At 52.5% G+C, this 17,080-nt stretch overlaps 1 protein-coding gene across 7 annotated transcripts in view; it reads left to right on the top strand.

Annotated features, from left to right (window-relative positions):
* PIWIL1 (piwi like RNA-mediated gene silencing 1) overlaps positions 1-17,080 on the top strand; it is a 420,330-nt gene that overhangs the window by 139,950 nt on the left and 263,300 nt on the right. For all 7 annotated transcript variants that reach the window (XM_033957205.1, XM_033957206.1, XM_033957208.1 and 4 more), the window contains exon 8: positions 12,391-12,588. In XM_033957205.1, the coding sequence (XP_033813096.1) occupies positions 12,391-12,588 (198 nt within the window). The remainder of the gene's footprint in view (positions 1-12,390; positions 12,589-17,080) is intronic.

The raw sequence follows: 17,080 nt of genomic DNA, 5'->3' as shown, positions 1-17,080 counted from the left end.
TCTCCTTCTACCAGTATTTCCTTCTCTACTTGCTTCATCCCAATCTACAGTCTCTACACTTAACAGCTTGGTACCTTTCTACATAACAGACTTTCCTCAATTTTCTCAGTCTGTTCAAGATATATTGCTTGCTTCTAGGAAGCCATCAACTAGACAATGTTATGATGAAAAATGGACTAGATTTTCTGCTTGGTGTTCCACACGTCAATTGCAACCGATATCTTCCTCCTTAGCATCTGTTCTGGACTACTTGCTTCATTTGTCACATTCTGGACTTCAAACTACATCTATTCGAGTCCATCTTAGTGCTATAGCTGCTTTTCATCAGCCTCTAGATGGAAAGCCTCTTTCTGCACACCCGATGGTTTCTCGCTTCATGAAAGGACTTCTTAATCTCCATCCACCGCTTAAACCACCTCCAGTGGTTTGGGATCTCAATGTTGTTTTGGCTCAACTGATGAAACCTCCTTTGAACCGCCTGACAAAGCTCACCTCAAGTATCTCACTTGGAAGGCTGTGTTCCTGATCGCCCTCACATCTGCTCGACGAGTCAGTGAGTTACAAGCTTTGATTGCAGAACCACCTTTCACAGTTTTTCATCATGACAAGGTGGCCCTCCGTACCCATCCTAAAGTTCTTTCAGAATTTCACATCAATCAGTTTATTGTTCTACCTGTTTTTTTTTCCAAAGCCTCATACTCATCCTGGAGAAGCGGCTCTTCATACCTTGGACTGTAAACGTGCCTTGGCTTTCTACCTCCAACGCACTCAACTTCACAGAACATCTCCTCAACTTTTCATCTCCTTTGATCCGAACAGGATGGGACGTCCTATATCGAAGCGCACCATCTCCAACTGGATGGCTGCTTGCATTTCTTTCTGCTATGCTCAGGCTGGTCTTCCTCTGCAAGGTCGAGTGACGGGCCACAAAGTTAGAGCTATGGCGGCATCTGTAGCTTTCCTCAGATCAACTCCTATTGAGGAAATCTGCAAGGCTGCCTCTTGGTCCTCGGTTCATACTTTCATCTCTCATTACTGTCTGGATACTTTATCCAGGAGGGATGGCCACTTTGGCCAATCTGTTTTGCAAAATCTTTTTTCGTAAATTGCCAACTTCCCTCCATCCCTTTTTACTTAGCTTGGAGGTCACCCATGTGTGGGAATATGCTGCCTGCTTGTCCTGGGATAAAGCACAGTTACTTACCGTAACAGTTGTTATCCAGGGACAGCAGGCAGATATTCCCACAACCCTCCCTCCTCCCCTGGTTGGCTTCTTGGCTAGGCATCTCTCAGGAGATGTGCCCCCTAGTTCGGGCGGGAAGGCACGCGCGCATGCGAGGTGCAGTCCTCGAAAGATTGAGATCTTCAAGCAAGTTTTCTTTCGAGGCTGTCCGCTGCGGGGCTCCATCGGTGACGTCACCCATGTGTGGGAATATCTGCCTGCTGTCCCTGGATAACAAATGTTATCCCAGGACAAGCAGGCAGGTATTCTCACTAGTGGGTGATGTCATCAGACAGAGCCCCGGTACGGACGTCTCACAAGCACGTGTTGCTTGTAGAAACTTAAAGTTTCTAGATGCCCGCACCGCGCATGCGCCGGTGCCTTCCTACCCGGAGATCCGGGCGTGTCTCCTCAGTTCTTTCTTTTCCGCGGAGCTGAGAAGTTCAACTTCTTCATGCGCTAGCTGAATTCAGTTAAATTTGCCTTCCTTGTCCGCGTTTTCGTTTTCTTTTAATTACAGTTAACAGTTCTTTTCTTTTTCAAAAAAAAAAAAAAAAAGAAGATTATTTCCTCCGGCGGGTCGAACGGGCCGGCCACGTGGCTCATGCCCACTGGCTTCGACCTAGCGGCGGAGATTTTCCGGCCTATGTCCCGGCCAATCACCGGGTTTAAGAAGTGCAGCAAGTGCCAATGCGCGATTTCACTCACGGACCCTCACTGGCGCTGTTTGCAGTGTTTGGGCCCTGACCACATCCCGAAATCGTGCGGGCCTTGCTCTACCCTTACGGCACGCTCATTCAAGCGGCGTTGCCTATTGTGGGAATCGATGTTCAAGATGGACGCAGCTAAGGATCCCACAGCCTCCACTTCATCTGATACCTCCCCGGTTCGGGCGAAACCGGCATCGACCACCCCTGCATCGAGCGTGGTGAAACCGGCATCGCTCACCCCGACACCATCCACGAGCTCGACGTCGGTGCCTGCCCCGGTCTCCTCGGTTCAGGTACCTCTTCCTTCCACAGTGCCACCAATGGTCATCAAAGTGCCGAAAGCTACTAAGCAGAAGCACTCGACCTCGAAGGAGCGCGATGCCCGTGCAGGAGGACCCCCTTTCGGTGCGGATCCCTCCCTATCGGCTTCGCTACGGTCCGTGCTGGAAGCTCAATTCGTTGAGCTCATGCAGACCATCGGACCCGGGCTCATCGCTGCCATACAGGGTGACCTCCCGGTACCGATCCAAAGGGGCGGTCCGCCCCCTCCCCCTCCCCCACACCGTTCGACCTCGACAACCGACGAGGACGAACGGGGGAGGGCGGCGATGCCCACGCGGCAAGCCTCGCTTACCGATATGCCGCCATTAGAACCCATTACGCCTCCGCGCCAACATGGGACCAGACCTCCACTCGATACTCGAAGCCCTGGGCATAGTCAGGAAGAGTTCTTCCGTACTCCTTACCAGACTTGGGTAGCATCGCAAGAACCCGCATCGCAAACCCAGTTGCGATCCACCGCTTCCAGCCCTATCCACTTGGGGGCCTCGGGAGACCATGCGATGCACAGACGATCCCGATCCCCGTCCCGCCACCGAGACGGGCACCGATCGAGACACTCATCCTGGCACTCCTCACGCCATTCGGAGGTGTCACCGCAGAAAAAACTGCAACGTAGGGGATACTCCTCATCAGAGGTGTCCCCTCCGAGAGGCCCGGAGTACGAGGAGACACCGGTACCCGATTCTCCTTGTCACTCCCCGATGTCCACGGACCTGGAGGCCTCATCCTCCTCCAGCCCGTCCCACAGACCGACACTGGCGGAACAATTGTCCTTCTCATCATTCCTCCGACAAATGGCGGATGATCTGGATGTGACCCTGGACACGGGCTCCAGATACTCCAAAGAGTATCTGGACACCATGCACTTACCTAACCCTCCAACGGAGTCGCTTCGGCTCCCCTTGCATAAATTACTGGACCAGACCTTCATGCAGTGCTTTGAAACGCCGTATTCCATACCGGCGATCCCCAGCAAACTCGATGCTCGATACCGCATCGTGCACCATAAAGGGTTCGAGGGCCCCCAACTCTCCCACCAATCCCTACTGGTCGAGTCCTCCCTTAAACGCTCTCATCCCTCCCAGGTCTACGCCTCGGTACCGCCGGGCCGAGAGGGAAGAACGATGGACAAATTTGGTAGAAAATTCTACCAAAACTCCATGATGGCGTCACGGGTGCTAAACTACAACTTCTTTTTCTCTTCCTATCTGGAGTTCTTCTTGCCGGTACTCCGCAAGTTCACTCCGTTCATAGACAACCAAGCTCGATTCGAGTTCGAGGAAGTGGTAGCCTCCCTCTCCCAATTACGACTCCAGCTGATGCAATCCTCCTTCGATGCATTCGAACTCTCGGCACGCGCCGCCGCAAGCGCGGTAGCTATGCGTCGCCTGGCATGGCTCCGTACTATCGATATGGATCCCAACCTACAGGACAGACTCGCCAACGTACCATGTGCTGGAGCTGACCTGTTCGATGAGTCTATCGAAACTGTTACCAAGAAGCTGTCGGATCATGAAAAATCCTTTCAATCCATCCTGCGGCCCAAACCCAAACCTCAACAGTCTCGACCTTCCAGGCCACCCCTGATTTACCAGCGGCGTTACATGCCCAGACAAACGCCCGCTGCGAGACAGCCTGCGAAGAGACAACCCCCCCAGAAGTCTCAGCAAAAACCCCAGCCACCGGCTGTACCTAAGGCTCCCCAGCCCTTTTGACGCCCCTCCCGGGAGCATAACCTCGGCCTCTCCCATAGGGGGCCGCCTCCATCTTTTTTACCACCGATGGGAGGCCATAACCACGGACCTATGGGTCCTCTCCATCATAAGAGAAGGATACTCTCTTCAATTCCACCGGGTCCCCCTGGACCATCCTCCAAGAGAGTATCCTTCAAGCTCGACGCAGACCGCCCTTCTTCTTCAGGAAGTCCAAACCTTACTTCAGCTTCGGGCTGTCGAGACGGTCCCGTCAGACCAATTGAATCGAGGGTTTTACTCCCGGTACTTCCTCGTCCCGAAGAAACCGGGCGACCTGCGACCCATTTTAGACCTTCGGGCCCTCAACAAGTTCCTGGTCAAAGAGAAGTTTCGCATGTTGACCTTGGCTTCTCTATACCCCCTCCTCGAGCAGAACGACTGGTTATGCTCCCTGGATCTCAAGGAGGCCTACACTCACATCCCCATTCACCCGGCCTCCCGAAAGTTCCTCAGATTTCGGGTGGGAAATCTGCACCTACAGTATCGAGTGCTACCATTCGGCCTATCTTCGTCCCCCAGAGTCTTCACAAAGTGCCTGGTGGTAGTGGCCGCAGCACTCCGGGACAGGGGTCTACAGGTCTTTCCATACCTCGACGACTGGCTCATCAAGGCCCCGTCAGCCCCAGAGGTCACTTCGGCGGCCTTGGCTACAACCTACTTCCTCCAGAATTTGGGCTTCGAGATCAACTTCTCCAAGTCCCATCTACAACCCACCCAGTCCCTCCCCTTCATCGGAGCGGTCCTGGACACCACCCGACTCCGAGCATTCCTGCCCCGGCAACGCATGGAGTCTCTTCTTCATCTCTGCCAGTCGGTGGTCACTCACCAAACCATACCGGCGAGACAACTGATGGTGCTCCTGGGCCATATGGCCTCCACAGTACACGTGACACCCTTTGCCAGACTCCACCTCAGGATCCCCCAGTGGACCCTGGCATCACAGTGGAATCAGACATCCGATCCACTATCCAAACGCATCGTAGTCACACCTGCTCTTCGGCAGTCTCTACTTTGGTGGATGACCTCTTCGAATCTATCCAGAGGTTTGCTGATGCACTCTCCCCCCATCAGAAAGTCCTCACAACCGATTCGTCGAATTACGCATGGGGGGCCCACCTGGAGGGTCTCCGCACCCAAGGATTCTGGACCAGTGCGGAAAGACTACACCAAATCAATCTACTGGAACTCAGAGCCATCTTCAATGCGCTCCAAGCTTTCCAACATCTACTCCACGACATGGTAATCCTCATTCGCACAGACAATCAGGCTGCCATGTATTACATCAACAAGCAAGGGGGCACGGGCTCGTCCCTCCTTTGCCAAGAAGCTCTACGAGTCTGGGACTGGGCGGTGCGCCACAACGCCCTACTCAGAGCAGTATACATCCAGGGGGAGAACAACGTCCTAGCAGACAAACTAAGCCGTCTGCTACAACCGCACGAATGGACTCTCCATTCCAACCCCCTTCACCAAATCTTCACGCAATGGGGGACGCCTCAGATAGACCTCTTTGCGGCTCCCCACAACGCCAAACTGCCTCAGTTTTGCTCCAGGATCTACACTCCTCATCGCCTCGAGGCAGATGCTTTTCTACTGAACTGGGGGAAACGATTTCTATATGCGTTCCCACCATTCCCGCTGATCCAGAAGACTCTGGTCAAGCTGAAACTCGAACGGGCCACCATGATTCTAATAGCCCCTCGGTGGCCCAGACAACCTTGGTTCTCCCTCCTACTTCAACTCAGCAGCAGGGAACCAGTACCACTTCCAGTGTTTCCTTCACTACTTACTCAACATCAAGGATCACTACTTCATCCCAACCTGCGGTCTCTCCACCTGACAGCTTGGTTCCTCTCAACGTAACCCCTCACCAATTCTCACAAGAAGTGAGGGAGGTCTTGGAAGCTTCCAGGAAGCCCGCCACTCGACAATGCTACTCCCAGAAATGGACCAGATTCTCCTCATGGTGCGTTTCTAAGTCAAAGGAACCTCAGCGAGCTTCCTTATCCTCCGTGCTGGACTATCTCCTGCACCTATCTCAATCTGGGCTCAAGTCCACATCCATACGAGTCCACCTGAGCGCTATTGCGGCGTTCCACCAGCCTCTACAAGGGAAACCCCTCTCGGCCCATCCGGTGGTCGCCAGATTTATGAAAGGACTCTTCCATGTTAACCCTCCTCTCAAACCACCCCCAGTGGTTTGGGACCTCAATGTAGTCCTTTCCCACCTCATGAAGCCCCCGTTTGAACCACTCAACAGGGCCCCTCTGAAGTATCTCACCTGGAAAGTGCTTTTCCTTGTAGCCCTTACGTCCGCTCGCAGAGTCAGCGAACTCCAGGCATTGATGGTCCTCCGCACTCACCCGAAATTCCTGCCTAAGGTGGTCTCCGAATTTCATCTCAACCAATCCATTGTACTTCCAGTATTCTTCCCTAAGCCTCATTCTCACCACGGAGAATCGGCCCTTCACACTCTAGACTGTAAACGTGCCTTGGCTTTCTACCTGGATCGCACAAAGCCACACAGAACCACTCCTCAACTTTTTGTCTCCTTCGATCCTAACAAGTTGGGAAGACCCGTATCAAAGCGCACCATCTCTAACTGGATGGCGGCTTGTATCTCTTTCTGCTATGCCCAGGCTGGATTATCACTTCCTTGTAAGGTCACAGCCCATAAGGTCAGAGCAATGGCAGCCTCAGTAGCATTCCTCAGATCAACACCAATCGAGGAAATTTGCAAGGCTGCCACCTGGTCCTCGGTTCACACATTCACCTCACATTATTGTCTGGATACCCTCTCCAGACGGGATGGACAGTTTGGCCAAACAGTATTGAAAAATTTATTCTCTTAAGTCGCCAACTCCCCCTCCATCCCACTGAGGTTAGCTTGGAGGTCATCCACTAGTGAGAATACCTGCCTGCTTGTCCTGGGATAAAGCAATGTTACTTACCGTAACAGTTGTTATCCAGGGACAGCAGGCAGCTATTCTCACGTCCCACCCACCTCCCCTGGGTTGGCTTCTCAGGCTAGCTACCTGAACTGAGGAGACACGCCCGGATCTCCGGGTAGGAAGGCACCGGCGCATGCGCGGTGCGGGCATCTAGAAACTTTAAGTTTCTACAAGCAACACGTGCTTGTGAGACGTCCGTACCGGGGCTCTGTCTGATGACATCACCCACTAGTGAGAATAGCTGCCTGCTGTCCCTGGATAACAACTGTTACGGTAAGTAACATTGCTTTACGGTAAGTAACTGCTTTTTTGGGCCTTCTGGGCCAGATACATAAACCCTTTCTCGGGTTCCTTTCCACGCAGCCTCCCTGAAACCATTGACTCCTCCATGTTCAGGGCTCCAAGTAGTTTTATGCAGTGCACTTGTTGTAACCGGACCATATCTATCATTGACCCACACATCAGTGTCTTGGTCTTCAACACTGTCTAGATTCCTGCACATGCAGTTCTACTCTTCAGAAGAGGTCCCTTCAAGCCTGCCAGATATGGTTTGAAAAACTGTTCAGATCAACTTCGGGAACATCAGCTGTGTCAGCTTCAACCCTCAGCGTGAGCAAGAATCTTCACCCTCGATACCTCTTTTGGGAGAAGGGCATAAAAAACCTAAGAAGCATAAACACACTTCTCCATCCAGAAACACCTCAGTGTCGTCCCATGCATCTATACCGATGCATTCAAAGTGGCGACGTACCGGGACGAGGTTTCCATCTCTGCAGCTGGTGTTTCCTCTGAGACGTGCCTTGAAATTAATAATAATAATAATAACTTTATTTTTGTATACCGCCATACCCAAGGAGTTCTAGGCGGTTTACATTAGATTAACAAAAAATTACAAGGTCAACAATTCCTCAACACTATGTACATTATCCCAGGACAAGCGGGCAGCATATTCTCAACATGTGAGTGACGTCACCAACGGAACCCCATAGCGGACGTTTTCGCAAGCAGACTTGCTTGAAGACATTCAAGCTTGCGATTGGCCCGCACATGCGCGCGTGCTCCTCCCGCCCAACCTAGGGCATGCGTGTCCTCAGCGTGGCCTCAGTTCTATGTTTTCCACAGAGCCAGAAGCACTGCTCCCTTGCTGCGTGCGATCTCGTCCCTCTTGCATCGCGGCTTTCTTTATTATTTTCGTTTAAGTCGCTGTGCTCGCATCATTGTTAATTCTTCTTTTCTTTCTTTTTGACCGGGTCTCCGGTCTTGCTCTGGCCACCTAGCCTCGCGGGGCTGCGGCCGTCTTTTTTCTTATGACCCGGCCTCGCACCGGGTTCAAGAACTGCACTAAGTGCAATCGGGTTATCTCCATCACCGATCCTCATCGTTGGTGTGTGGAGTGCCTGAGTGCGGAGCACCGCGCTGAGTCGTGTCCAGGTTGTGCGACTGCAACCGCGGGCTCTTTGTCAGAGGGTGGCCAAGATTCTTAAACTTTTTGGCCCGATGAATCATGAGGGACAGGCCTCAAGCTCGGCCTCAGCACTGGTGTTGGGTGCCTCGTCCTCGAAGTCCCCCTCATTCTCCAAGGCTCTGGCCTCGGCTCCTCCTGCTACTCCAGCCTCAGGTAAGTCTCCTCTTTCCTCCTCAGGTGTGCCGGCAAAGAAGCCTACCTCTGAGTCTCATGCGAGTGCCGCCTTGTCGGCATCTTCGAGACATCATTCTAAGCGTGCCTCCTCACGTAGGGAATACTCTTCCTCGAGGTCGCCCCAGAAGGAGCGAACTTCTGCACCTGTGACCCAACATCCTTTGGTCTCGGTGCCTATGTTCGAGGACATGCTTAAGGCTATCCTTACATCACAGCTTTCCTCGGTGGTGAGCCAACTGGTCCCAACCTCGATGTCTCTGATCTCGGTCTCAACCCAGCCCCGGTCTGACCAGCCTGAGCATCCTTCTCTTGTGTCTCGGGGCCGTGCCCGCAAGACTCGCAGGGCTCCCTCAAGCAATTCTTCGTCTCCGGAATCGGGGCCTGTGACTTTCCAGGGACCTTTGACAGGGGCCTACTTTTCACCCACTACTTTGCCGAGGTTTGCCCCTTCTAAAAAGCTGCGGTATTCTCCGCCCCTTCAGGGCAGGTCTCCAACCGTGAAACCTTCCAGGCACACCCTTGTCCTCGAGTTGGACTCTACTGTGCATTCTTCAAAACCGGTGGAGAAGGTTTCCTTAGCCCCATCTTCTCCGAGGCTCCACAAGATGGTCCCTCGGACTCCGGGGTCCTCCCCGACCCACCCTATGCGGGGTCATTCTTTGACGCCCCCGAGGTGATTTAGCCGAGCCTCCTCAATCTCCCATTCGTGGGACTCCGAGGCTCCGGCATGTTATTTGAGGGAAATTTTTCCCTCTTTCTCTGCTGCCCCAGATCTCACTCAGGGTCTCCTCAGGAGGATGAGTCTTCTTTTTGAAACTCCTCCTTCACTCGTTTCATTTCTGACATGGGCAGGCCTTGAATCTGGACCTCCAGTCTGAGTCCCATTATACATAGGAATTCTTGGCGGAAATGGATGTTGCTCATCCGCCCCGTGAGGCACTGTGCTTGCCATTGCACCAGACTCTCCGGCAAACATTTCACTGGAACCTGGAGACCCCTTATGCGGTCCCGGCTATTCCCTCCAAATTGGAGTCCCGTTACCGGACGATCCCGGTCAAGGGATTCAAAAGTTCTCAGCTATCTCACCAATCCTTGGTGGTTGAATCTTCCTTGAAGAAATCCAACCCCTCGAAGGTATATGCAGCCGTCCCTCCGGGCCGGGAGGGCTGTACGATGGACAAGTTTGGTCGTCGCCTTTATCAAAACTCAGTGATGGCGAACCGGTGCTCAACTATAACTTTATCTTCACGTCCTATCTCCAGTTCTGTGTGGAAGCCCTCCACTCATTCTGGGCGGACATGCCGGATTCTCGTCGTCAGGAGTTTTGTCTCCTAGAGGAGACTTTCTCCCAGCTTCGCCTCTATATGTTTCAGGCGGCCTATGATGCCTTCGAGTTGTTCTCGAGGGTCTCGGCGTTTGCGATCGTCATGCGTCGCCTCGCTTGGCTCAGGATTGTGGACATGGATCCGAATCTCCAGGATCGTCTTGACAATCTCCCTTGCGTGGGTAATTAGCTATTTGATGATTCCATAGAGGCAGCCACTAAGCGCCTCTCTGGTGAGACTTAAGCCGAAGACCCCTCCAGCTCGGCAATACAAAATTCCTCTCAGAAGGTATCTGCAGAAATCTACTCCTGTGTTCTCTCGGCCTCCTTCAAAGTGGCCACAACAACAGCAGCAGCGGCAAGCTAAGGCTCAGCCGCCGGCCCCGGCAAAGCCTGTGCCGTCTTTTTGACAATTCCAGTCTGAGCCTTTGGGCTCCCTTCCTCCTGGAGACTTCCCCCCTTCCCATCGGGGGTCGTCTCCATCATTTCTATACCCAGTGGGAAAGTCTTACCACCGACAGTTGGATGCTTTCCATCATCTGGGAGGGATACTCCCTTCACTTCAGTCACGTGCCCCTGGACCTTCCTCCAAGAGAGTTTCCTTCTGACCAGTCTCAGCTGCCTCTCCTTCTGCAGGAGGCTCAGTCCCTTCTTCGCCTTAGGGCGGTTCAGGAGGTTCCTCCGGACCAGTGGAATACCGGATTTTATTCCCGGTACTTTCTGGTACCCAAGAAGACGGGGGATCTGCGTCCGATCCTGGACCTCCATGCTCTGAACAAGTTTCTGGTCAGGGAACGGTTCAGAATGCTCACCCTTCCTACCTTGTACCCCCTCTTGGACGAAGGGGACTGGCTGTGTTCACTGGACCTCAAGGAGGCATACACACACATTCCGATACACCCAGCCTCTCACCGGTATCTGAGATTCCAGGTGGGGGATCTCCACCTCCAATATCGTGTTCTTCCCTTTGGCCTGACGGCCTCTCTGAGAGTTTTCATGAAATGTCTGGTAGTGGTAGCGGCGGCCCTGCGTCCTGCAGGCTTTCCCTACCTCAAAGCGTCCTCGCGCCACCAAGCTCTGTTAAATATTTCCCTACATAAGGAATGCACAGTATCCCTCTGCTCCTCTGACTCCTCCTTCCTTGTGCATGATCCAATTCTTTCTTCCTCCTACCCTCTGTGTAAAAGGGACTACTGATCCCCCTTAACCCCACCCTCAACCTACCTTTTAAATGCAAGGTAGTATAGTGGGGTCTTGTGGCAGGAGTAATTCCCACTTACTCTTGCCTGTTGTGGCAGCCTTGAGGTACTAGCTAGTAAGTACTGTGAGGTTTCAGCTAGAGGGCACAGTAGTGAGTGGGCAACATTATGCCCATAAAACCCTACTGGACCATCAGGCATTTAAAAGGCAGGTCCAGGAGGCTTAGTCATCTCTTTTGCACTTTTGAGTGGGAGGGTGAAGGAGAGAAGAGGCAACAGGAAAGCTGGTGTCATAACCTGGAATTAACTGGGCACTGGTCAATATTCAAACTGGTGCCTGGCTAGCTTTGCAGCTAAAGTTATAATCAAAAGGCCCTAGGCGCCTGGGCCAATCAGGCCTTAGACTTAGTGGGGATGAGCGGACCCGCTGTGCCTTAGGCCTGATTGGTCCAGGCTTCTAGAGCCTGGGCCAATCAGGCCTTAGGCTTCGGCGGGATGGGCCGGGAAGGGGCGGGCCCGCCTCATTTCGACGAGGCGGGCCTGCTGGCTTGTCGGGCAAGACCCGTCTGGCCAAAAGAAAAGGTTAGTTTGGTGGGGTGGAGGTTTGGGGGCTGTTAGCGCGGAGGGGGAGGGTGCTGAGGGGGTGGCATCTTCTGGCAAGAGGGTTTGGGCACCCTCCTGCCAGCGATCGGTAGTGTCGGGGGGGGGGGGGGGGCGGGGATCTTCTGGCAGGAGGGTTTGGCCATCCTCCTGCCAGCGATCGGTAGTGTAGGGGGGGGTCATCTTCTGGTTGGAGGGTTTGGCCACCCTCCTGCCGGCAATCGGACAGGTGGCTGCGGCCCGCTATACTTATAGCAGCAGAGAGATCCCTTGCTGCGATAAGTGTAGCGGGCCGTGTCTAACCTGATTCTCTAACCAGCGTCTGTAACATGGACGCCGGTTACAGAATCGGGGTTTAGTGTAGGCCCGATTCTGAATAGGACACCTCTCCCGGGCGTCCTATACAGAATCAGGGCCTAAGTGCTGTTTGTGTATGTTCACATTGGTCCCCGCCTAGACTTGTAGATAGGCGGGCTACAAATAATTTTAAATAAATAAATATTGTCCTGTAAAATTATATAGAAATGTTTAATAGTTGCAACATTGAAAAAAGTTGGAGAAAACCTTTTTGTGTTTATGCATATATGTGTATAAATACTCCTTTTGAGCCTTTTTCTTTTTGTTTATTTAAGTCTCTTTCATTGGACAGGTTGATGATTTGGACAGGTTTCACTACTTCTATTCTGCAGTATGAATCCAATATAATGTTATGTACAGACATCAGCCACAAAGTTCTACGCAGTGAAACTGTTCTGGATTTCATGTACACTATGTATGAGCTGCATGGTGAACGGGCATTTCAAGAAATCTGTGCTAAAGAGCTTATTGGTCTCATTGTTCTTACAAAGTAAGTAGTATTTTATTTTTGTCTTGTTTGTGTGGTAGTTATCATAGTGATTGCTGGTGTTAGTCCAATAATATAGCATAATTGCATATGCGTCATGTTTAAAAGATTTTATATGGCAAAAATCTAATAAAAGGGTAACAAAGTAATATAAAGTGGGGAAGGTATGGCTCACTTGTAGAACTGCTGCCTCTGCACCCAGACATTGTGTGATCAAATCCCATTGTTGCTCCTTGTGATCCTGGGCAACTATCTTAATCCTCCTGTGCCCACCGCTTTGAATGTCAGAGCAACAAAAAGCCCCCATTCCCTTTCCCTTCCCCTAAAGCAGGGATGCCCATACTTTTTTGGCTTGCGAGCTGCTTTTAAAATGACCAAGTCAAAATTATTTTCCAACAATAAAAATGCTAAACATATATGTATTTTTATATGCAGAGTATACTTTATATTTAAAACTAGTCTTATAGCCCGTTACATTAACGGGTGCTAGACTATATGTGTTTGTGTCTGTCTATTTCTTTCTCTCTCTCTCTCTCCTTAGCCACTTTCTGTATTTCTGTCTTTCTTTTTCCTCGGCTGTCCATTACCACCCCTTGCCTGCTCCCCCTGTCCATTCTCCTTTCCTTTTACCTCCCCTGTGTCCACCACCACCCCTTCACTGCTCCCCTTATCCATCAGCAGCCCTTCTCCCTTTGCTTTACCTTCCCCCTGTCCAGAAGCACCTCTTTCCTGCTCCCCTTGTCAAGCAGTAGGCCTCCCTTCCTTTTTTTGCCCCCCCGTCCATCAGCACCTCTTTCCTGCTCCCCCTGTCCAGCTGTAGGCCTCCCTTCCTTTTTCTGCCCCCCCTGTCCATCAGCACCTCTTCCCCTATCCAGCAGCACCCCTTACCTCTGTTCGCGTCTGCCCTCCGCCACAGCTGCAGCGGCCTGCAGGCGCCGACAGCCGCCGCGGTAACATTTCCGCCATCCCTGCCACCGCTGCTGCTTGAGAGGCCTGCGGGACCGAAGGCGGTCAGCTTGTCTGGGGCTCGGGAGGAGGAGTCCTGGTGTCGCGCATGCGCACTCCTACAGATCAGAAAACATGCGGTAAGAGTGTGCATGGCGCTTAGCATTTTATTATTATAGATATATATTGTTTACCTTGTATAACAGCATGAACATGTATGGCAGAGTAATTCTTTGAGACTGCTTCTGCCCTCCCTGCTCGAAAACGAGAGGAATAGCATCACCCAACACTGGTGAGATTTGATGGTGATCCATGCGATCTCTTTGCAGTTCTTGAGAGATTTGTTAGTTGCTCGCCACCTGTTCAAAATTCTCTTGACTTTCGCAGGCAACATTTACCTTAGCAGTTCTCGCAAGAGTTCGTTGTAGAGACGGCTGATGCCATTGTGGTAGAGATGGGTTACTGGGACATTGAGAATGGCAGTGACTGTTTCCTTAAAACGTGGATCACTACTAAAGTTGGAACTGCGCTTTTATCCCAGGACAAGCAGGCAGCATATTCTTTACGCATGGGTGACGTCACCGACGGAGCCCACGGTACGGACCTTTTTACTAGAAAGTTCTAGTTGGCCGCACCGTGCGTGCGCGAGTGCCTTCCCGCCCGACGGAGGAGAGCGTGGTCCCCAGTTTCTTCGTTTCCGCGGAGCGAAGAAGACGTGCGTTTTTCAACTCCGATTGAAATCCTCTTTTTGCCTTCCCGCTCGCGTTCTTTTTTCGTTTTATTTACCTTCGGGTTCTTTTTTCTTTCATTTCCAAAAAAAAAAAAAAAAAAAAAATATTTTCTTTTTGTTTCGTTTTTTGTCTTTGCCCCGGCGGGGCCTGTTGTCACGATCCAGGCCTCGGGGTTTGATTTTGCGGAGGCCGTGTTTCCATTCATGCCCCCGCAGCCCGGTTTTAAGAAGTGCCAGCGGTGTGCACGCCCGATCTCCCTCACTGACCCACACAATTGGTGTTTACAGTGTTTGGGACCGGAGCATCGGGCGGACTCGTGCACCCGCTGTGCCACTCTTAAAAAACGCACTTTGAAGAATCGCCAAATTCAGCAAAGTCTGCTGTTCGGCACCGGCCCGACTATGGACTCGACTTCTTCAACTGCGGCACCATCGAAGTCGGCACCGACCACCTCGACACCGCCTGACGTTACATCGGCGCCACCGGCGCCAGGTAAGCCGGCTAAGAAGCCTTCCACCCTTGAGCGCCCTCCCACCTCGGTGGCGACACCAGCTCTTTCGGCTCCACGCCGAACTAAAAAGCGCTCCGCTCCGATATCGGTGAGTGCCTCGTCATCGGCCTCCTCATCGCCGGAGCGTAGAGCGGCACCCATGGAACCAAAGCAGAAAAAAGTGGTTCCGGTGCCACCCCTGGATGACCGCATTGCGGCCATCCTCCAGGATAAGTTGCAGGAACAACTCCAACAGCAACTTAAACAGCTCTTGCCCTCTATCCTGGCACCGCTGCTTTCGGTACCAGACCGGCCCGAGCCCCACACCGTCCAACCGGTATCCACGCCATCGGTACCTATGGACCCCTCCATGCCCATTCTCTCGGCACCGCATATCCATGCCCATGCCGAGGCCGTCGCTCTGACGACATCCGATCCTCCTCGGGACCGAGCGGAACACCGGTCTTCCCGCGAACCTGACCGGCACCGTTCTTCCCGGGACCGAGACAGACACAGGTCTTCATCCCCCGGTACCGTCTCGGTACGCTCAGGCAAGTCTCGGTCTAAAGCTCATCATACCGAGCCTTCCACTCCAGTCTCTCGGCACGCCCACACCGATGTCAGAGACCCGGACCTCTGGGAAGAATCTCCCCTCGGTACCGAGGAGGATGCATCGTCGTCGGACGAAGAGCCCTCGGCCCCCGATACCACATCTAAACCTGAGCAATCTTCTTTTTCAAAATTCCTCAGGGAGTTATCGGGGGCCTTATCTTTGCCTCTGGAATCTGACTCCAAGAAATCACAAGCTTTCCTGGAGGCATTAGATTTCGATCAACCTCCTAAGGAGTTCCTGAAGTTACCCGTGCATGACATCCTACGGGAAACTTTTTATAAAAATTGGGAAAACCCATTAACTGTCCCTGGGGCACCCCGTAAACTGGATAGCCTTTACAGGGTTATTCCAATCCCGGGATTTGATAAACCCCAGCTGCCCCATGAATCTCTCCTGGTTGAGTCCACTTTAAAAAAGACTCAAGGCTCCAGTGTATATGCCTCTACCCCTCCTGGCAGGGAGGGCAAAACTATGGACAAGTTTGGCAAGCGGCTCTACCAGAATGCCATGCTTGCCAACAGGGCAAACAATTACTCTTTCCACTTTTCATTCTACCTGAAACATCTGGTAATGCAACTCTCCGCCATGCAAAAGTACATGCCGGAGCACAAGGTTCCACTATTCCAGCAGCACATCTCCAGCCTGCTTCAACTTAGAAAATTTATGGTGCGCTCCATCTATGACTCCTTTGAGCTCACCTCTCGTGCATCTGCCATCGCTGTGGCCATGCGCCGCCTGGCCTGGCTCAGGGTCTCTGATCTGGATGTCAACCATCAGGACCGCCTAGCCAACGCCCCATGTATGGGAGACGAATTGTTCGGAGAGTCTCTGGATACCACCACACAAAAACTCTCCGCCCATGAGACCAGATGGGATACTCTCATTAAACCCAAGAAGAAGGCCCCTCCTGCTCGGCCTTACAAACCACAGTCTTCATACCAGCGCAGGTTCTCCGCTAGGCCGCTTAACCCACCTTCACAGCAACCTAGGCGGGCTCGCCAACAACACAACCAGGCTCGTGCACAGTCTAATCAACCTGCCAAGCCTCTTCCTCCTGCCAAACCTTCTCAGCCCTTTTGACTCCTCTCTCCAGGGCTTAGCCAGTCTTCCACCCTCATTGCCTCTCCCTCAACCAATCGGAGGCAGGCTCCGCATTTTTCTCAGCCGTTGGGAGGTCATCACATCAGACCAGTGCGTCCTCAACATCATCCGCCACGGCTACTCTCTCAACTTCCAGACTCTTCCACCAGACAATCCTCCCGTAGAGTCTGCTTCTCTTTCAACTCAGACCCCCCTCCTCCTGAGGGAGGTCCAATCCCTCCTTCTCCTCAATGCCATCGAAGAAGTACCTCTGGAACAAAGGGGCCGGGGATTCTACTCCCGTTACTTTCTGGTTCCAAAAAAGACAGGAGACCTACGTCCCATTCTCGATCTCAGGGACCTCAACAAATGTCTTGTCAAGGAGAAGTTCAGAATGCTCTCCCTTGCCACGCTTTACCCTCATCTCTCTCAGAACGACTGGCTATGTTCCCTGGACCTCAAAGAGGCCTACACTCACATACCAATCAATCCAGCTTCACGTCGCTACCTAAGATTCCAGGTGCACCATCGCCATTATCAGTACAAAGTACTACCTTTTGGCCTCGCTTCATCACCCAGGGTGTTCACCAAATGCCTCATTGTGGCGGCGGCCTTCCTCAGGTCTCACAACCTCCA

The sequence above is a fragment of the Geotrypetes seraphini genome, chromosome 8 (genome assembly GCF_902459505.1).
Source record: "Geotrypetes seraphini chromosome 8, aGeoSer1.1, whole genome shotgun sequence".
NCBI classification, from domain to species: domain Eukaryota; kingdom Metazoa; phylum Chordata; class Amphibia; order Gymnophiona; family Dermophiidae; genus Geotrypetes; species Geotrypetes seraphini.
Note: the sequence above shows the minus strand (reverse complement) of the source record. Positions and strands in the feature narration are given on the sequence as shown.